Here is a 21,833-nt window from a genome sequence, read left to right as displayed (position 1 = left end):
TGACCAGTAGGGGACTGGCAAGTAGGTGACACAGCAGTGGGTTAGCCATCCGCTAAGAACATTCATTTCAGTAAATGGCCCCACAAATCAAAAGTCACATTTTGTATGGTTTTCTTTAAGAAACCTTACACTAATTCTGAGCAATTATTTTATTCATGGGTGGCAAGTAACTTTTCATAAGCCAAGACTTTTTTTTCCTGCGATATTCTTATACATCTTCCCTTCCTAGTTGGTTACTGGTGTTGTCTTTTTTTTCTTATTATTGATTGGTAAATGTTCTTCACATATTAGGAAACTTAGCCTTCTGTCAAATATTAAGGAAACAAGCCTTCTGTCTTGTGGAAGAGCAATCAGTGCTTTGAACCACTGAGCCATTTCTCCAGCCCCATTTCAACTTGTATGGTTTGTTATTTAATATTGAAATATTTGTTCTACTTTCTTTTATCTTTTTTCATTTCCCACAGCTTGCTAGGTACCAACAGTATTTATTGAATGACTCCTTTTCTGCACCATTTTTCAGTATCAGCTGTGTGAGTAAATCAGCTTTCCTTGCATATTTCATCTGGGCCCCTGGCTCTCTGCTGGTCACTAGTCTTTTCTGTGCTACCCCATGGCTCTGCCCCTGTGTTTAGTACACCTCAGTGTCTGCTGGGATTTGGTGACTTCTATCCCAGATACCCAAACAGAACTCTTTATCTGTCTGCTGCTTCTAGATGAGTTTTTGGACCATCCTCCAAAGTGGCTCTTCTGTAGGTAACTGATCTGATACTTTGGTGGATTCATGGTTTCACTTGGAGCAAACCGACATCTTTACAAGACTGAGTCCTCCTACCCAAGGACAAAAGTAGACATTATCTTCATGGAAGTCTTCTTATATGTCCTGCAGTGGTGGTGTAAAGTTTTATCTGTTGCGGCTTGCTCGTTTCTTGCATGAATTCATTCCTAAGTTTTAAATTTTCAAAATTTGTCGGGCGGTGGTGGCACACGCCTTTAATCCCAGCAATTGGGAGGCAGAGGCAGGTGGATTTCTGTGAGTTTGAGGCCAGCCTGGTCTACAAGAGCTAGTTCTAGGACAGGCTCCAAAGCTACAGAGAAACCCTATCTCAAAAAAAATTCAAAATTTAAAATATTACATATACATAAAGGAGTGATAGTAGGTACTTTAAGTATTATGACAATGACGAGTACAGTTTCTACTCTTATTTTCTCACGGGTTATTATTTATATGTAGGTACAAGAATAGATTGCCTATTCTAATAGCTATCAGGAAATAATCTTGGCTTTCCTAATCCTTCTAACACTGAAAAAAAAAATCCCCTGAGAACGGACATTACATTGTTTGCTCATCCCGCAGATGGACCTGATGGAACTCTTCGGAGCAGGCAGCATGCGAGTGTAAAGAGAGAGCGCGATGTGTAAGCGCTGCCGGCTGCAAAGCCGCGGCAGGAAAAACAGTCCACAGAGAGAGAGCGAGAGAGCCGACTGCGTCTTCCGAGGCGTGCTTGGGCGGGCGCTTTGGAGCGGGCGTAGAAAAGTCATCGTTTGCTCAGAGAAGTGAGCACCTTAAGTCACAGAGCCAAGTGTCTTCATGCTAAGGACGTGGGAGGAGAACTCAGGGCCCTCTCCAGACAGCCACGAGCCCTTCAAGCTCCATTACCCACACCATCGAGTATTTTTGACCTTCTTAGACATCAAGAGCGCGGTGTCTTCTGGGAGAGCCTCAGAACTCAGCCCAGAAGCGTGCTTCCCAGCAACTTCTTATGTATTTGAAAGCTGGAGAGTAATCCTGGAAGGGGGTGGGCTCTGATGCGTTTTAGACTATTTACAACGTGACGCTATGAAACCAAGAGTTTGGAAACGGGTATCGAGACGAACACGTGAAAGCTGTAACAGAACAGCCCAAACCCAGACACCGTTCTGTGGCAGAGTAAAAGGAATGAGCAACAGGCAAGAACTCTGCTTCAAACTGGTCTAGAGGTTTCCAGCAGGTCCATTAGGTTTCTTAACCTCCGTATTCGCAAGAACTAAGCATTTTATCTTCTGCTACACTCTTAGACTATATAGCCTTTAGCATCTCATTTAAGCACTAGGTGCTATATATATATTTTTATTTTCTCAACCATTTTTTTCCAATATTAAGCTTAAAGGACCAATCAAGGACCCAGAGATGTGCCAGCAGGTTAACCTGCCTGCCACCAAGCTGAACACCTTGAGTTCAATCCCTGGGACCCACATAGTAGAAGGAGAAAACAGGCATCTCCACATGCATGCTGGGGTATTTACGGACATGTGTGTACACATATATTCACATGCGCACAAGATGAATAAATGTAAAATAAAAAGAGGAGCCAGGCTGCCCCCAATAACACAGCGACGGCGAACAGGAGACGGCTGTTAAATGCCTAGTGGGGCTATTTTCATCAAAACCATCCCACGTTTAAGGTGTTCCAGCCAAAAGCACCAGGAAACATTCACAACATTCCATCAGATCAAGCGGAGGAAGGGTGTGCGAGGAGTGGGGGGGGTCTGCAGAGACTGCATTGGCGCTAAAGCGGATTCTCATACTTCCCCACTGAGATGAATAATCAGAGTCTGTTATATTCTTATCGGTGTGTATGCTGTCCCAAAACCAGAAAAGTCCGTTTGACACAGAGACACAGCCATTCTGACAACGCTGAGAGCAGCAAAATCCTCAGCTCTTATGGATGCTCAGATCCATTTACTTGAGGGAGGAACTAAAACCAAATCGCCTTCTTTTGAGAAAGGGAGAATAATTGCCACCTTCGGGGTAAGCATCTAATTGGACAATGACCTGCTACAGTGATCCAAGTAAACCCTTTCGGCTACAGCACTTGACATAGGCACCCTGGGAAGAGCTTGTGTTCCCATGAGGTCTGGCCTCTTTAACAATGTTGGCAGGAACAGCTATTCACCTGGGGCCAAATCCCTGGTGTCGAATTCAAGCAGGCAGTGTCAGGTTCTTGGCTGCAGACTTAAATGGGTTGTTTCTCATGAAGGATATTAGAATTTGGAATAGAATGAGGACTGTAGAGAAAACATGCGTTCTCTTATAGGACTTGGTCCTTCCTTTGCCTCTGAAGACCCCTGTTCAAACCATTTCAGACTGGTCCTGAAGAGGCTGAAGAACCACCAGGAAGAACTGTGAGTTCTAGAATCCCGAGTTTTCCAAACCAGTGCTCCCTCTCAGTACCTTGGAGATCATTCCCCATCCCGGATCTGGTTTGTCATGTCACATCTTAGGATATGTGACATAACATATCAGGGTCAGGGACACAGACTCTGGGACAGGAGATGGGGTTAAAGCCATGTCATATATTATGTATGCCAGCTCAGGGCATACTCCTTCAGGACAAGCTCCTTCTCTGGGCTGTGTTTCATCTCATCCCACGGAGCCTCTTGCGTACGTAGGATGCTGAAGGTTAGCGCACCCACGGATAATCATATCTAGTGTACAGTCAGCAGCCAGTGCAGGTTGGAGGTGAGGGCGATGCGTTTGCTTTCGAGGGCTGGGAAGACGGCTCAGTGTCTATAGTGCTCGTGCCTGCTGTGTATGAGCACTCGGGTTCATACCCCCATTGCTTCTATAAAAGCACAGTGGGGTTGCACTGGAAACCCCAACTCTAGAGGGTGGACACGAAGAGACAAGCACATTACTAGGATTTGCTAGCCAGCCAATACTGCCAATGTGATGAGTTCTGGATTCAGTGAGAGACCCAGATGGGCAGGAAGACGGAAATATCTGCACACACACACACACACACACACACACACACACAGACAGACACACACATCAATAACTTGCTGTTAGCTTACTGACCAGATGAACAGTAGACAAGAGCAATACAAGTAAAACAATATGTGCCATCAAGAATTTATCAAGGAGAGACAGCTCAGTGACTAAGAACACTTATTGTTCTTGCAAAAGTACCTAGGTTCGGTTCCCAGGACCCATATGGTGGCTCACAGCCATCATTAACTTTAATTTCAGGGAATCCTATACCCTCTTCTGACCTCCACGGGCATAAGGCACACATATGCTGCACACATATATACACAAGTAAAACACCTACACACATAAAATAAATCTTTTTTTTTTTTAAAAAAAAATAACGTTGGGGATTTTTTAGCTCCTAAGAAAAGTTGCATTATAAATTCTGAAACTCCTGGGCAGAGAGAGAGAGAAAAACAAAGTAACTTTATATTCTAAGAAAATCTTTAGAAACAAAAGGAATAGATTCTGCTCAATAAGACAACCGTTTTGAAACATTCTTTCCAGAGACATCCAAGGCTAGAAGGAAGCCTGTGTTCTAAACCAGGGTCAGAGGCATCAACAAAGAGTTCTTTATCTCAGAGGTGAGATACCTCAGTTAGCAGGTATTGATGTGTTTTCTAGCTCTGTTCATTGGAAGCGCTGAAAACCAAGGACACCCCCCCCCCCAGCACTGAGCACACCTGACAACCAGACTGTGGGCTTTAATACCATTTTCTAATGAAAGAAACCAGAGGTTCTCGGAGAAAAGCACGTGTAAGACAAGCCTACTTGCTACGGTGCTAGCAGTAAAGCACAAGGACACAAGGACACAAGGGTTAACAGGGAAGGACTCCTGGTGGCCAATACTGGAATAGTTTGAGCAAAACAAACTAGAAATTTGTTTTTCTAACAGAGTATAAAAGAAACCTAGTCCAACAGACCATTACGCATCCTTACCCATACTGTTACACCTTCTCTGGGGCCAAAACATACTGGTTAAATGTTACAGAGCACATCACTTCCCAAGGCTGAAGTCGCATGAATTAGGTCAGGTGGTGCTGGCGAAAGAATGGACAAGTGAGCCGCAGAACGGAATATCGACCTAGAAACAGATCTATATATACACTACACGTGGTATCAGCCTGAAACAGGGCTGCCTGCAGGTCAGTGGGGGAAAGAAAGGGCTCTACAGCCGATAGTGGTGAGCCAGCCAGCTAGCTACAAGAGGGGGAAACACACAGTACAAATAAGCAAACAACAGCTCGTGACATAAAAACAATCACAAATTTGGAAGTCTGTGAAGGGTAGTTAACACGGAGGATCAATCACCAAGCTTGGGGTTATGGGAAGATTTCTAATAAGAAACCTCCAAAGAACAAACTATCATGGGGAAATGTTGATAAAGCATCTTCCATAAATTGTAAGGAGGGGGTGATGAAGAGACAAGGTACATGGAAAACAGGAAGGACAGAACTTAGGCCTGAAGGAGACTGTGCACATGTGTAGTGTGTGTGTGTGTGTGTGTGTGTGTGTGTGTGTGCGCACACGAAGTCATGTGGAGACCAGGGGTTGATGTCAGCCGTCTTCCTCCATCGTGTGCCAACTTATTGTCTGATACGAGGTCTTTCACTGAACCGAGCGCACACCCATTGGCAGGTCTGTCTGGGTTTTCCCCATCTCCTTCTCCAACCTCCAGCACAAGTGTTACAGACTGGTTGCAAGCATACCTAGTAGCTCTTTTTTTTAACCTGCGTGATAGGCATCTGAACTCAGGTCCCCATACCTGTACCTCATGCCCTTTCCCAGCTGAGCCACCTCTCCTGGCCCCTTGGGGAAGATAATTTAAACACATACTAAAAACAAAGGAATAACATTAATAACACGTATTTTAAAAAATATATTAATAAATAAGATTTAAATTAACCACCCAATTGAGATCCTGTAAACGATTTGAAGAGACATTTCACACAAAGGCAGACTTGAATGGCCTGCAGATACACGCAAAGTCACCCACTCTACTGGTAACAAAGGAAACGTGAGCTGAAGTTACTCTCAGATACCCTGACCTTGAAGTCTTACAAGACTCGGCCAGGATGAAAGCCAAGCAGTCTCGCACACTGCTGGTGCCGACCCTGGAAAACACTAGTACTAACTCGTAAAACCTAAGACACCCTAAGAGCCAGCAATTAAACCGCTACACTCTACAGTCGAGAGGCATGCTCAAGCATGGCACTGAGATATGGATGAGGCTACCCAACCAGTGTTCAAGACAACCCACGCCAGGAACGACCCAGATGCCCACTGGCAGTAAGATGGGTGGACACAAAACAGACCCACCTTCAGACACCAGACGACAGTGAGCATTCACTGGGTGACTCTCACCAGCTGGTTTGGAACAGGAAACAAATCATTGCACAATAAAACATTAATTATTCCATTCACATAAAACTCGAAGTGGGTAAGTCTAAACAATCAGTTGCTGAGAAATACAAACACGGATGTTGAGAACATAACGAAAACAAAGCATGATTCTAAAGTTAGGACACCGAGCGCTCCTGTGTGGAGGGCAGCTACTAGGGCTGGGCAGGAAGTGCTCTCTGTTTCTTTCTTTCTTTTTTTTTTTTTTTTAAACCAAGTCATTTTTTTAAACACCCACCAGTGTTTTAGAGATTCGGCTAAAGGCTTTAAAACTGAAGAAAGAGATTCCAGATGTGTTCCCTGGGCTCGTGGGCCTTCACGTTCAGCTCTTGCCTTCTGTTTTGGTACCAGCATCAGCAGAGGCTGGTCCACGGGATCTTGAGCACAGAGCATACTCTACCACAGCATAAGCTACTGTGTCTCATCACCTCCCATACACAGATGCCGTGGCTATGAAAGCCTGACACATCCCTGGACTTTCTGGTGTTTGTTATTGTTGGGTTTTGGCATTTAGAATATTTTGGATTTTTGTTATCTAGGATTTCAATCTCTGTTATTTGGTCTGCTTATTAAAAAGAAACTCTGGTTAGATTTCAACAACACCACTAATTGCAGAAAGTCTACAAACTCATGGAAATTGAACCACGCTCAAATGAATCATCACTGGGTCAAGGAAGAAATAAAGAAATTAAAGACTTCCTAGAATTCAATGAAAATGAAAGCACAACATATCCAAACCTATGGGACGCAATGAAAGCAGCGTTAAGAGGAAAGTTCATAGCACAAAATGCCTACATAAAGAACATGGAGAAATCTCACACTAATGACTTTAAAAAAAAAAAAACTTCTGTTCATATTTTTTGATCCATTTAAAACTAGGGTAGCTTTTAGAGTTGTATGTAAGAAATCAAGCACAGCACTTTAATTTTTATTAAAATATTCCTTTTCAAATATAAATATATGTCTGTAAAACTTTTATTTTAGAAAACTGTTTACTTAGTGGGTGGTTGAAAGGAAATGGTCCCCCCAAAGGGAGTGGCACTATTAGGAGGCGTGACCTTGTTGGAGGAAGTGTGTCCCTGTCGGGGTGGGCTTTGAGCTTTGCTCAAGCTACTCGGAGTGTTCGGTCTACTTCCTGTTGCCTGCATTATCAACATGGAGCTGCTTTTTCTTCAGCACCATGTCAGCCTGCACACCACCATGAACCATCATGATAATAATGGACTCATAAGTAAGCCACCCAAATTAAACGTTGTCCTTTCTAAGTGTTGCCATCGTCATGGTTCTCTTCACGGCAATAGAAACCCTCAGACATTCAGCATACTGCAAAGAGAGCTGAGGGCATGGTGCTAATGCAAACCTGTTCCAAGCATATTTTTATCTAGAAATGTCAACTTTATTACAAATGTTAAATGACTGAGCTTTGGGTGGTTTGCTGCCCTAGTTGGTGGGGTCTGTGGGATGTTCTGGGGACACAGGAGGTCCTCTTTTGTAGCTCTCGGCTACACGGGAAGCTTCCTGGGAAACCCAACACTCCTCTCTCAGCACACCTCAAGGCTGGCAAACTGGTTTTCTATCTTGAACTGTCAGTGTCTACCCTAGCACAGCGATAAGGAGGAGCCTGAGGCCAGTGCTGGTCAGGAGAGGACAGCATCCTGGCTTCTAGGCAACGGCTACTGTCTGAAGAGCAGGAGGTAGGAGCCACGCTGGCTCAACATCAAAGGTTTGGCCGCTCAGCAAAGCATCCAGACACCTTCTGTCTTTCCCACCCTCCCAGCGTGGTGCCATGCTCAAGTGGATATTCGTCACGACCTCTCACCTATCATGCAAGCCCTGCTCACCCCCATCTCTGGCTCTGGTAGGAAATCTTCTGCTCCCAGAACTGCCTCTTACCCAGGTTATCCTTCCTTACCCTGCCTCTGACAGGAGTCACCCATCAGAAGCCTCCTAGGGTCCACCATCCCACAGCCCTGTCTGTGGACATCATCCCGGCCTTTCCCAAATTCTTGTCTGCTCTGGACTATGTCCTTGTACTGCTTGGTATGGCTGTGAGAGAAAGGATGAGGCGGGGTAAATGCTCCCCAAAGACACACCTCTTGTCCTTTCTCATAGTTCCCACAGGGCTTTGCCACACACAAAGCCTATTTAGTAACTGGATGACAGAGAACTAAGCAAACCAATTTCTTTCTTCCTACCTAGAGGTCCTATTTTTACTCTGCTCCCAGATGCCTCTTCTTCATGAACAACCTCCTCTCCAAGAACAGATCCTGACTCATTGCAGCAGCTCCTGCAATCTCTCTCAGTGTTCCTCATCTCTCGGAGCTCCTCCTCTTTCTGAGTGCTCCTCCTCTCTCGGTGGTCCTTCTCTCTCAGTGCTCCTCCTCTTTCTGGGTGCTCCTCCTCTCTCAGTACTCCTCCTTTCTCGGTGCTCCTCCTCTCTCAATGCTCCTCTCTCAGTGCTCCTCCTCTCTCGGTGCTCCTCTCTGAGGCCAGTGCATCACTGGAAAGCTTAGAGACAATCATGCCACAGAAGACAAAACATGTCTGCCATCATCCCTAGGGCTCTGCTGGCTCCATGGATGGGGAGAGAAGGGGAATCCTGGTCAGAGGTCAGTGACAACAAGGTCCCCTCAAACTCATGACTCACCATCTGAGAAGGTAGGCCCTTTTCTTTCCCAAGCCCTTGTTCTCCCCGTCGCTGTTGTTGGGTAACTTCCCACTGATACCCCTTGTAAGATAAAATAACCCTGGTCTGATGGCCTTGTACCAGTCCTTCCGTTGGCTCTCCTCCTCCCCCTCCCCAACCCTAATGATGCTGGAAGGACGTGGGACACCAAGAGGCGACCTTGGAGCTCAGAAAGTGACTCACACTACACAGAACCCATTAGGCAGAGCTAGCATCCAAGAGACTGAGAAAGGCTTTCTGGAATCATCCAAAGGGATTTGTACAGTCAAAAGTTCCCAATCAGAAAAACAAGGTCAAATGAGGAATCTGCTGTGAGGGGAAGGGGAAGCTTGACCCAAGCTGTGGGTCAAGGCTGGCTTGTAAAGGAAATACAGGGAGCAATTCTGGCTTACAGACCAAGGGCAGGAGCAGGCAACACAGGTCTCTCTACCCACGACATTGAAGATACTGGCCCCGCTGCCCTCTGAAGCAGAAGATTCCTAAAATACCTGCAGCTTGTCTCATGCACATACCACCGCCAGGGCACCTCATCCCTAAGTAGTCAAAGGCAATCAAGTACAGGGTGGATGTAAGGGAGCCCTCATTCCAGGAGGTGGCTTCATCTTAACCAGGTATGGACAAATCCATCTAATCCCACATTTTTCTCCTAACAATCATCCATATGAAATCTGTAAGAGGAGGGGCAGAGAGCGGCTGGAGCTGCTTCTGTGGGAGGCCCTAGTGGTGGGAATGATAAATGGGATCTCAAAAAGTATGTACCTCTCTTTTCCACAGGACCTGGATGGAACAAGAGGCCTGATGGGTGTGGCCTGTAGTCAGAGACCAGGACAGACCAGGATGGGCTCTAGGCCTCCCTATTATCTTCTAACTGTAAACCCTGGTCACTCGGGGCGGGGTTTTCCCAGGGTCCCTTGGAAACATTTGGAAAATCTCTGTATCTCTATCTCTTTGCGTGTGTTGGGGGTGGAGACTATACATGTGTATGTGTGCAATAAGCGTGTAGAGGCCACAGATAGGCAATGGGTGCCTTCCTCCTATAACTGTACACCTTACATGTTGAGACAGGGCTTCTCACTGGACCTGAAGTGTACCTGCCTGCACATACCGCCATCACCACCACTACTGCCATCGTCACCAGAATAACAGGCACATGCAGCCATGCCCTCACCACTATGGCCGCCACTGCCACTGCCAGAGTGACCGGCGCATGTAGCCATGCCTGGCTTTTCTGAGGTTGCTGGGGATCTGAACTCAGGTCCTCATGCTTGTGTGGTAAGAACTCTGTTCACCTTGGTGTGGTGTAGGTCACAAGACAACTTCATCTGTCAGCCTCAAGAAGGCCAACCATCTCATTTGAGAACTTTTACAGTTCAGAAGGCCCCTAGTGAGGCTAATTGTCCATGATCTCCAGGCATCTGATGTACCCACCTTGCCAGCCCTGAGACTGCAAATGCACGTCCCACACCTGGCATTTCTGCATGGATTCTGGGATTCTAGTCTTCATGTTTGCAAGGCAAGTGCTTATTGCTTCAACCATTACCCCCACCCCCCCAACTTTCTTTTCCAACTGATACATAATCTCAGCAACCGGCTCTCAGACTCACATTTCCTAAAAGTTCCCTATGGATTCCTATGTTCATGGCATTTCTAAAATTCCATTGTCTCAGTTCTTCGCCAGGTCTAGAAGGCCGTGCAGCATCCTTCTGGGCTCCCCTGACTCAATGAAAGGAAGATTCCTTTTCTATCGAGAACCCAAGCCCATCTGCATGCAGGGAGCTAGGGATGCCTGGAATGAGGTGGGCCAAATGCGACCTGCTCTGCACACGTGGCAGCCTCCCCGCAGTCTTGATCAGTTTCCTCTCCACATTTAGACTGTTACGGCTCCGCAAGCAGCTGCCACCCCAGTCATCCCATGTCTAGGGCACTTAAGGTTCTTATTTTCTTTCAATATTGGCAAGTCCTTTAAATGTCCCCAATTTTGCAATCCTTTGCATCAGCAGATGCTTGGGTGTTGTGGGGAAGGAAGCAGTCAGGCTTCTGGGATCGGGGCCAGAGCTCTTATCCAAGGTCAACGCTGGCAGTCAAGGCGGGAACGGGAAAGAAGGAAGTGATACCCGGTGAGAGATCCCGGGAGCATCTTCCCACAGCCGGGCAGACTGCATGCCTCAGGCTGAGAGCCTCTGCCTGTCCTAGCTTCGTCATCGGGGTCCCCATCATCTCACTTTATTCTCTGGCAATTTCTTTTTTTTAATATTTATTTATTATATATACAATATTCTGCCTGTGTGTATGTCTGCATATGTATGCTCATTACAGATGGTTGTGAGCCACCATGTGGTTGCTGGGAATTGAACTCAGGACCTTTAGGAAGAACAGGCAGTGCTCTTAACCACTGAGCCGTTTCTCCAGCCCCATTCTCTGGCAATTTCATACGTGTATAGGATGAATTCCAATCACACGCGTTGCTCCACCCTGCCTTCCATTGTCGTCCCCCAACCCTGCCAACCATCCCCTTCCCCCTCCCCAGGCCCTATTCCACTTTTACATCATTTTTTTCTTTGTAACTCCCTGGGTTTACATGGACTTGCTGTTCATACCGGACCGGATATAAGTCAGCAATGGATTGTGAGCAAACTCAGCAGCAGCAGCTGCTTCACAGAAGACAATAATTCCTTTCCTCTATCTGTCTTCTGCTGCCATTACCCTCGGGGCAGGGGTGGAGGGTGGAGGGTGGGCTGAACCCATGTGTCTCTCCCCCATCCATGGCTGACTGTTTATTGGCTCAGTTTTCTGCCACCCGCTATGGGTTTGTGAGTGCAACCCCAATGCCAGAGCCAGAGAGAGCACTGACCTTTTACTGTGGTTCTGGTCCTTTGACTATCTTTCCATCCCTCCAGAGAGGGAAGTCTTTGTTTAGGGTTTTTCCAGGCAAGTTGAGAAAAACTACCAGTAAGATCAGGTAAGATCAGAATGACTTGGACCTTTTACCCTGAGGAGCAGGACAGGCCTGTAAGACAGGCTGAACAATCCTAACCCAAGGATCCAAAACCCAAGAAGTTGGGGGCTCTTTTGAGAACCAACATGACAGTCAAAAAATTCAATACCACAAAACTTTATGCACACACACACACAAAACCATTTACAATGCTGTATAAAATTACTCTTTGGCTGTGTTTGTAAGGTATATACATTTAGATATAGGTTCTATTCCTAAGACAGCTCTTTATTTTTTTTAATTGAATTATATTTCTCCCTCCCATTTTCTTCCACAAAACTTTACCATATACCCCTTCCTGTTCTCACTCAGATTTGTGGTCTCTTCTTTTTTAATTAATTTTTTTATTATTTTTATTATTTTTTATTGAATTATATATTTTTCTCCACTCCCCTCCCTTCTTCCCCTCTCCCTTTCTATCCTTTCCCATGGTCCTCATGCTCCCAATTTACTCAGGAGATCTTGTCTTTTTCTACATCCCATGTAATTTAGAACCACGTATAAGACAGCTCCGTATGCATATGAAAATAATTGTAAAATTTGAACTCCAAGGTACCCTGATCCCTAGGCATTCTGGATGAGGGCTACTGAACCTCTACTATCTTCTGGGCACACATGCCCACGAAGCACGCCGACTGAGGGACAGGTGTCTCCGGCCGAGCCCTCTGCTCTAGATGCCTTCCTCGGGCTCTGCTGGATTTGAAAGGCAGAATCCGCTGCCAGCCCAGCGCACTCTCCAAAGATGCTGTGCACAGCTCTTCTTAAGGGCCAACATGCTACGCCACCAATGTCTGTTAGTTGAGATCATTCGATCATTTATACACACATACAGAGAGAGAGTGACAGAGACAGAGAGACAGATACACGCACACAGAGAGAGAGAAACTGTCCTTGTGTAACCCCTCGATGGATGGAAATATCCAGTTTTCTGGGAATTATGGAAGAGCAAATCACTTTGGGATTGGAGTGAAATGAGGTCAGGCTTGGAATAAGGTCTGGGACCTGGAAATTTGGCTCGCTCCCTATTAGTGTCATGCCAGCAGGCAGAATCTGGAGCAGCCAGATTGGCTGACCAACTGCTTGATTCTCCTGCCACAGAGAGCTCCCCACAGGCAGATGCCCAGTAGGTTCACAGACCTGTCGCCTGCCAGACTATTTCTGTCTCAGGGAGACACACGAACTCTGGACAAAGACCAATGCATCAGGCTTCCCCTGTCTTCTTTTAGAGTTCTTATTCTTGGTAGTGGTGGTGCATTCCTGCTTGTGTGCATGCATGTGTGTGCGTGCATATGCGTGTATGTGTGTGTACGTGTATCTGAGGATCAAACTCTGGGCCCCAAATAAGCTAGGCAAATGCTCTAGCAAAGGCCAGCCCCTAAGTGCCAGCTTTTAACAGCATTATCCCGTATTTCTTCTGTGCCCTGTGTGTGGTGGGACAGTCCAGTTAATCATTTCACTCAGGATGCTGGCAAAACATCAGCCAAACTCTCTTCAGAAGTCCTGTTGTAAATATAAATGATGTATGCATCATATGCAAATACATTTACCACTAATCTTTTCCCATCTAAATCAAAATTTTATTTACTGAATTTTTATTGACATAATTATAGATTCCCACGCAGTTATAAGAAATAACACCCGAGAGGAGTGAGAGATGGCTCAGTCCGTAAAGACGCTGCTGTACAAGCACAGGGGCCTGAGCTTGGATCCCCACACTTATGTTTCAAAAAAAAAGATGGGTGCAGCAGCGTGCACCTCTAAGGCACAGAGAGGAAGGTCTGAGTCCAGCCAACTTGGTGAGAGATCTTGTGTCAAAAATTAAGTTAGAGAACCACTGAAGAAGACAATCCTGATGTCTACTCTCCATGTACATCACCGCCATCTTTGTTTTGTTTGTTTTTCAAGACAGGGTTTCTCAGCCTTGGCTATCCTAGAACTTGCTCTGTAGACCAAGCTGGCCTCAAACTCAAAGAGGTCTGCCTGCCTCTGCTTCCCAAATGCTGGAATTAAAGGCATGTGCCACCACTGCCCCGCTCACATCACCACCTTAAGAAGGCCGTCGTAGTGGAATCTTCTCTATTCCTAGTAGTCAAGTAGACTGAGGCAAAAGCATTACAAGTTCAAGGCCATCCTGAACTTCATAGTGAAATTCTGACAAGAGGAAGAGGGTGGGCAGCAAGGTGGCGCAGTGGGCAAGGGTGCTTGCTGCCCAACCCAATGATCTGAGCTCCATCTGCAGAGCTGACAGGGTGGAAAGAGAAAACCAGCTCCCTCAGACTGCCTTCTGACCTCCATGCATACATTGTTGCCTCCTGCCATACAAAGTAAAGAAAGTGAAGGGGGGGGGGGGAAGCAAGCGGAAGAAATAATACCAAGAGTCAAATGCACATCTATAATCTCAGCATTCAGGAGACAGAGGCAGGAAGATGAATTCAAAGTCATCCTCATCTGCATAGTGAGTTTAAGGCCATCCTAGGCGTCACAAGACCCTGTCTCAAAAACACAATGCCCCAAGAAAATTTGGTCACATTTTGCAGACTATCCCATAATATTGCAAATCAGATTTAACACTGACATGTTCCTAATTGGTTTTCCCAGGGCTATTTACAGTCTCCTGCTTGTATAGCTAGAACCCATTTCCTGCAAACTGAGACATTTCACCTTGAAAGAGGCTCTTTTGAGACTTACAAAGTAAACAGCTCATATATCTCAGAAAGGCCTTGAAACTAACCAAATGCACAGGGCCTGTCCTTCTCCCAGGGTTATCTAACCAGTGAGGGCTTCTGAGGACTCAAAGCAGCCAAGCCGCTTGGACTGAATTACTTGACCTAAGCCTCCCACGAGTCACACAGTATGCTCCTGGGTTCCAGCTTTCATGACTCACCATCCTTGCCTGTGTGGGCTTTCATGCTCCTCTAAGTAACCCCTCATTACTGATCCTGGAGGAGGTGGCAGCCTCACAGTGAGGTCATTACTCACCTGCCTTTGAAGAGCATTGTGAAGCTGGGGTCTGTTTCATTCCCAATGGTAAGGTAAGCCTATTGGTTTGCCACAATAAAGCACCTGCAGAGGCCCAAAGAAAAGGGGCCAACCAATCACAGACCAAAATCCCCAAAGTTGTCAGTTAAAAAGCAGCCTTTTCTCTCTGTACGCTGAGTTACGCCAGGTATTTGTTACAATAATGAAAATCTCACTCACATAGTCTTATTCACGCTGCGCAAGGCTCCCAAAGATTCATTCAACTTTGCAGTCTGGTGTGTGTGTGTGTGTGTGTGTGTGTGTGTGTGTGTGTGTATACAGCAGTCCACGGAGTGAGTTCATTACAATCTGTTTAGCCAGTCACTGTCTCAAAGACATCTAGGCTCATTATGGTTTGGAGATGGTACCCGAAACATCTATGAATATTCATGAGTAGGTTTCTTGTGAACCTAAGTGTCATCTCTCCACCATAGATGCCCAAGAGTGGGGTTGCTTGGGTTGCAGGTCTGGTTTTGCACGAGACTGTTGAACTGCTTCACAGACAACGGGCTCTGCTCACTAGCAGTACTTTCCGCCCGTACCAGGTCAGCATCATACACCTGCCAGGCTATATTCCCACTAACATTTCATTACTAGTATTATTTGTGTGCGTATGACAGTGCCCGAGCGCAGGTGCACAAACGGCACGGAGTGTCTGTGGAGGTCAGAGGACAACTTTTGGGAGTTGGTTATCTCCTTCTGCCATGGGTTCCTGGGACCCAACCCGGGCAGTCAGGCTTGCACAGCCGGTGCCTTTACTTGTTGAGCCATCTTGTCCCACCCCCCTCCCCCCTGCAACACCACCAGGCATTGGCTCTGTTTTCCACTTAGCCATTTTGACAGATCAATAATGATCTTGAACGTCTCTTTATATTTTTGTTCCCCAACTTCATATTCTTTTCCCCATTTTCAGTCCCTTGGAAACACTCACAGACACATTCAGAAGCATGCCTTACAGCTGCCTGGACACTCCTCCACCCAACAAGGTCGACAAGATTATCCATCACTCAGGCACTGCAGGTTCAGGGGCAAGGGGCCACTGGCAGCTTCTCATAGGGGGCTGGGGACCCAGGTTCAGGTCCTCAAGCTTGTACAAGAAGCGCTCTTACCCTCAGCGTCATTGCCTTGCCCCAGAATGTGTTTGTTTATGTTTACCAAAAATCCTTGGTGGGATATCCCCGGGAATTTCATTTAAACCTAGACATCACTTTGGAGAAAACAGAAACCTTTAGTACACCGCGACTACCCATGGATAAACACAGCTACGTCTCGGCCGTTTTTCAAGTCTTACTTGATTTTTCAAGAGCATTTTATAATTTTCAGCACACAGATCCTGTACGTTGCTAATATTTCATTTTTTTCCCAGAGCAAGAATAAAAGATACTGTGTTTTTAATTTCAGTTTCTACATACGCACTATTAATAAGCAGAAATGTAACTGAGTTATCTGTGTCTTGTAACCAGCAACCTTGCTAAGTCTGTTTATTAGACTTAAGGTCTTCCCAACGTGCTCTTTAAATATTTCCCTGTAGATAATGTCATAAACATAAGCCGACATTAAAATTTTTCTAGAAATTTTATATCATGTTCATAAATGGAACACTAGTATCAACTATCACAAAAAGATGCAATTCCTAAAAATTAGAACAGTTTTAAAAATTTAATTCTGGCTAACGCAGTGTGATTTTCAGAAGGCTGGTGTTCTCTCTCTCTCTCTCTCTCTCTCTCTCTCTCTCTCTCTCTCTCCTCCCTCCCTCTTTCTTTCTTCAAAGGGAAAAGGCAAATATAAAAACAGGTGTGCAAGCCAAACCTGGAGACACAGACCTATAATCTCAGCTATTCAGGAAGGCGAGCCAGGAGAGCATCAGTGCAAGGCAGTGTGGTCAGCTTAGTGAGGCCCATGGTTTATTTAACCATTCAGGGGTAGGGCACCAGCCTAACATGTTCGTGTTCTAAATTCATGTTCGTGTTCTCTGCTTCCACTGAAGAAATAAAATAAAATAAAATGGAAATAAAAGGTGTTTTGTAAAAACTGGATGGGAGGACTGGAGATACCTGGGTGAGGAAGCGTTGGTAATGCCAAGTGTAAAGAATTAAATATGGATGCCCAGCATACATACAAATGTCATGCCATGGCAGCCCATCTGTGGAGAGTCATCTCCAGGGCAAGCTATCTAGCTATACTAGCTAAACTGGTGTGCTGGGTTAAGCACACACCCTGCTTCAGGGTAGAAGGTCAAAGAAGAAATCTGACCTCAGCTTCTGACCTCCATAGGCACTTACACACCACAGACACAAACGGGGGTGGGGGCAAGGGGGAGCCTCTTACTGGCCTGAGGCTTCCACAGAACATTGTCTAGGATTTAGCACGGCTAAGCCGTAAAACAAACCTCAAGAAACTCATCCAAAACTGGTGGCTCAGTGAGTGGAGGTGCTCACTGCCACGCCTGACGACCTGAGCTCAATCCACAGGACCCACGTGCTAGAAGAACCAACCCCCACAAGTTGTCTCTGACCCCTCCAAGCATGCCATGGCAGTCACGCACTAAAATAGATGATTGATAGATAGATATTAATTTATTAATTTTATAGATTAAAAATAAAATAACCTTTCTCTCTATTCAAAAGTTTGAACAAGAACTACAAAAATAGGTCATTTCCTTTGTTGCATAATCAAAACAAGTACCCTCTCGAATGACTGTGTATACAGAAAAAAAAAAAAAAGACATAATGCCAGGCTTTGAACACCTGTGGGATCTTAATGAGCTTGATTCTGGTCTCACTGAGGCCAAACTAACAACACAAAGGAAGTTAAGCAGAAAGGCTGGCAAGTTGCCAGCATTGGAGGTCTTGATGGTGTCGCTGGAGACGGTAGGTGGGCGATGGTGGATCGGCATCCTTTGGGGATAGAGTGGTTTTGAGTGCTCTTACAGTCAGGGGTGAGAGGGGCGGGTTGTTAGCCAGGTTGTCTTAGCTGGATGTGTACCCTATGGTTCACACAGCAGGAGTCTGGAGAGAACACCAGTGAGTCCACCCTGGGAATGAGAGACAGTCTGTGCTAACCTGAAGCTGTCCCTCATCAAGAGCCCCCACCCTCCCCGTCTTGTATTGGCCACATCCCTTCAATGGGCCACAAGGTCCTTGTCAGATGTGGGGAGCTGAAATACAGAGAATGCCAGATCAGTGTTTCTCCACAGCTCAGCTGGAACCTACTGAACCCCAGAGCTAGGAGAAGGCCTGTTTGGATCATGTGGAAATTACCAACATCTTCTCACCTCCCTTTTCCCCAAAATTAACATGCTCGGTCTCGGCTCCACATAGCAAACAATCCTAACCCATTCAACTAAAAATCAATGTCTTCTTAAATTACAGTCCAACATTGTACATGAGCACACACGCACACATGCATGCACGTTTGTATCCCCCCAAAAGAGAAAGAGGTGGACTTTTCTCGATCAATGACCACAATGAGGTGTCAGATGAACCCGCCTCTTTCACCAAAGTTGACTCTGTCCACTGACCACCCAAAGCAGGAAACACCAGCCAAAACAGCTGCTTCAGGATTACAATAAAGAGGAAGTATATTTGAACGAAGTCTGGAGAGTTTAAAGACTTGTCCAACCCCCAGAAAAATAAGCGATTAAGTGGCGTTCACGGGTATTATAAACCTACCTGATGCAAGGTGAGACAACGTGTTTGCAAACACAAAGAAACAGAGTAATTTACCAAATGCCACTTTAAGGTCTTTTGCAAGATCCATTTCAATGCTTGTTTAATTTTGGTTTAATTCTATTAAGATGTCAAAACTAGAAGCATGATGTAGCTGTCTTTATGAAAACCCACGATGGGAATTCTTGAGAATTCAGAGCCAAGCGAATAGAGGCAAAACAAGTTTGCAAGAGTATATTCCCCCATCAGTGTTTTTGCTTCCCAGGGCTTTAGTTACCCACAATCAATTGAGTCCAAATATATCAAATGGAAATTTCCAGAAATAAATAATTCATTACATTTTACGTAGCTTTTACTATATTTATTATTACAAACTATCCTATTAGTTGCTGTTCTAAATCATTTACTACTATGCTTGATGTATAAAATAAATTTAATCATAGACTTTTATATATAGAAAGAAGTCAAAACATACATGGGGTATGGTGTAGACTATGGTTTCGGATATCCACTCTAGTCTTGGAATAGCCCTGTCATGAGGAAGGACGACTAATACATAACCTTCTGAGGTAGCATTCATTTCATAAACGACCAGCTGAGCAGCCTGGATTAACAGGCTAGTCATCATTCTCTAATGCACTCTCTACTCGCTACAGCATGATAAGCAGTTTGCGGTGTGTTCCTCAAAGCTCATGAGCTAGCAGCATGCTGGAAGAATGGGTGGTGGTTAGGTCATGGTGGGGGACAACCCTCAGAAGGGATCAGTGTAGTTTTCCCTACTTGTGATGGGTTGCTGTAAAAGACAGAAATTAGTCCTTGGATCTCATTGGGCCCCTGCCCACCAAGTGATCAATTCTGCATATGGCCTCCATTCCACGCCCAACTCTCTATCATGTTGTATATAATATAGCCAACAGCATTCCGTTACTGAAACTCTAGGCAAAGCACAATGAACTTCTTTTCTTTATAAAAACCCAGCCTTGGGCATTATGATATAACAATCAGAAAAAGGACTAAGACATAAGGTCAAGAAGTTTGATAAGGGGGCTGGAGCGATGGCTCAGTGGTTAAGAGCATTGCCTGCTCTTCCAAAGGTCCTGAGTTCAATTCCCAGCAACCACATGGTGGCTTACAACCATCTATAATGAGGTCTGGTGCCCTCTTCTGGCCGTCAAGCATACAGACAGAATATTGTATACATAATAAATAAGTAAATGTTAAAAAAATTAAAAAAAAAACAAAAAAGAAGTTTGATAAGCCACTGCCACTTGGGGTGCTGCTCTAAAACGTATCATATTCAGATATTAAATCAAAATATTAGCATTAAGCCGGGCGGTGGTGGGGCACGCCTTTAATCCCAGCACTCAGGAGGCAGAGGCAGGCGGATCTCTGTGAGTTCGAGGCCAGCCTGGTCTACAAGAGCTAGTTCCAGGACAGGCTCTAGAAACTACAGGGAAACCCTGTCTCGAAAAACAAAAAAAAAAAAAATTAGCATTATATAGACTGGACTACATCCTTAGGTTAAAATCTAAGACAAACATGAAAATATCAAGACTTCTCATGGCCATTTGTATGTAAAAGTGTTACTAAAACTGTATTAGTTGTAATGATAACAAAAAGAAAAAGGTAACAAAACAGCCTAGTCCAACAATAAATAAAGGCATTGATACAGCTATGCGATGCACAGCTACACAGTTAACATTCACTATTATAGGGCCATCGAGTTTCTGTCATTTTCCTATAATTCTACTCTGAATCATATCACGCTAATTACCACAGGTAAGGGGCCGTCAGTTAAATCATTACACAGAGAGCATAAGCGTAAGTAAAGATATAACTCCATTTCAGTCAGAGGTGTTTGGGATAGGAGATGCGAAATGAACATGCGCACGCACGTGCACACACACACACACACACACACACACACACACACACACGAAATACGTCTTACCTGATATCTGAGAGGTCACATTTGTTCCCAGCAATTGCCATCACAATGTTTTCTGGGCCGTGCTCTTTCAGCTCCTTAACCCATTTTTTCAAGGTATGAAATGAATCCTAACCAAAAACAAGATGAGTCACTGAAAAGACCGGTCAACACATTTCAAACAAGTAGACACATGAACCCTATGTAATTCAGTGGGGAAAAAAAGTTTGTAAGGGACACTTAGTTAACACTAGCTGACTTCTCCTCAGCCTATAACAGATGCCTCTTCAAAGTTAAAACTTGAAGAAGTTAAAAATCACATTCTTAAGTTTTTTCAGCAAGTACCATTGATCAGAGATGACAGCCTTGACACTGTGGGAACCAGGATATCGGGATCAAGTGGATACTGATGCTTGCTTCAAGAGAGAAATGCATCTGTTTAGGTCTGGCTCCAGGGCTGAGGCCAAAGTTACAGCATATTTGGGTGGAAGTGGTGAGCATTCATGGAATATAACAGCCATGAATCAGAGAGTGGTCAGCATTCCAGAGGGACTGGGGAAGGAGGGCAGAAGGAATGCCACTAAGTCAAAGCACTCAAATACACTCCTGCTAAAATCTTCTGCAGGAGATACACTCCATGGTCCTCAGTGGATGTCTGAAACTGTGGCTTAGAACCAATCCTGGAAACAATGTGTCTCTGTCCCATGAGCACCCATGGTGCAGTTTAAGAAAACAATTAAGCACAATGAGATATTAACAGTAACTAACTAGAATAATCATAATAACATAATACATTATTTAAAACGTGACTTGTTTCTGGAATTTTACATTTAATAGTTTTAGGTGGCAGTTGGCCTCGGATAACCAAGACTACAGAAAATCAAACTACAGATAAGTGGGGAATGACTGCCTACAAGCACTTTTGTATACATAAATATTGTCTCTGATATTTGAACAGTGCAACTGAACCAGGAACAGGAAATAACCTATAATGGTAAAACATCCAGAACTTAAAATGTTTTCAAGGAAAGTGCTAATAGACATGGCCTTGTGTTTATGGAAGCTCAGTTTTAGGGAGTGGAGAGATGACACAGCAGTTAAAAAAACATTTGTTGCTCTTCCAGAGGACTGGGGTTGGGTTCCCAGCACCCACATGGCAACTCACAACCATCTGTAACTCCAGTTCTGAAGGATCCAATGCCCTCTTCTGACCTCTGTGGGAACCAGGCACACACGTAGTTCACTTCACAGATATTTATCCAGGCAAAATACTCACACACAAAAAGTAAAATAAACAGATCTAAAAAGGGGGGTCAGTTTTAAAATGAACATTTATTGTTTTCATAATT

The 21,833-nt window shown here is 45.0% G+C and overlaps 1 protein-coding gene across 1 annotated transcript in view; it reads right to left on the bottom strand.

Moving 5' to 3' along the window:
* Rab31 (RAB31, member RAS oncogene family) overlaps positions 1–21,833 on the bottom strand; it is a 132,021-nt gene that overhangs the window by 25,528 nt on the left and 84,660 nt on the right. The window contains exon 5 of the mRNA XM_038339204.1: positions 20,509–20,615. Within this exon, the coding sequence (XP_038195132.1) occupies positions 20,509–20,615 (107 nt within the window). The remainder of the gene's footprint in view (positions 1–20,508; positions 20,616–21,833) is intronic.

The sequence above is a fragment of the Arvicola amphibius genome, chromosome 8, assembly GCF_903992535.2.
Source record: "Arvicola amphibius chromosome 8, mArvAmp1.2, whole genome shotgun sequence".
NCBI classification, from domain to species: Eukaryota; Metazoa; Chordata; class Mammalia; order Rodentia; family Cricetidae; genus Arvicola; species Arvicola amphibius.
The sequence above is the reverse complement of the archived record's forward strand: the minus strand, read 5'-3'. Positions and strand labels throughout refer to the sequence as shown.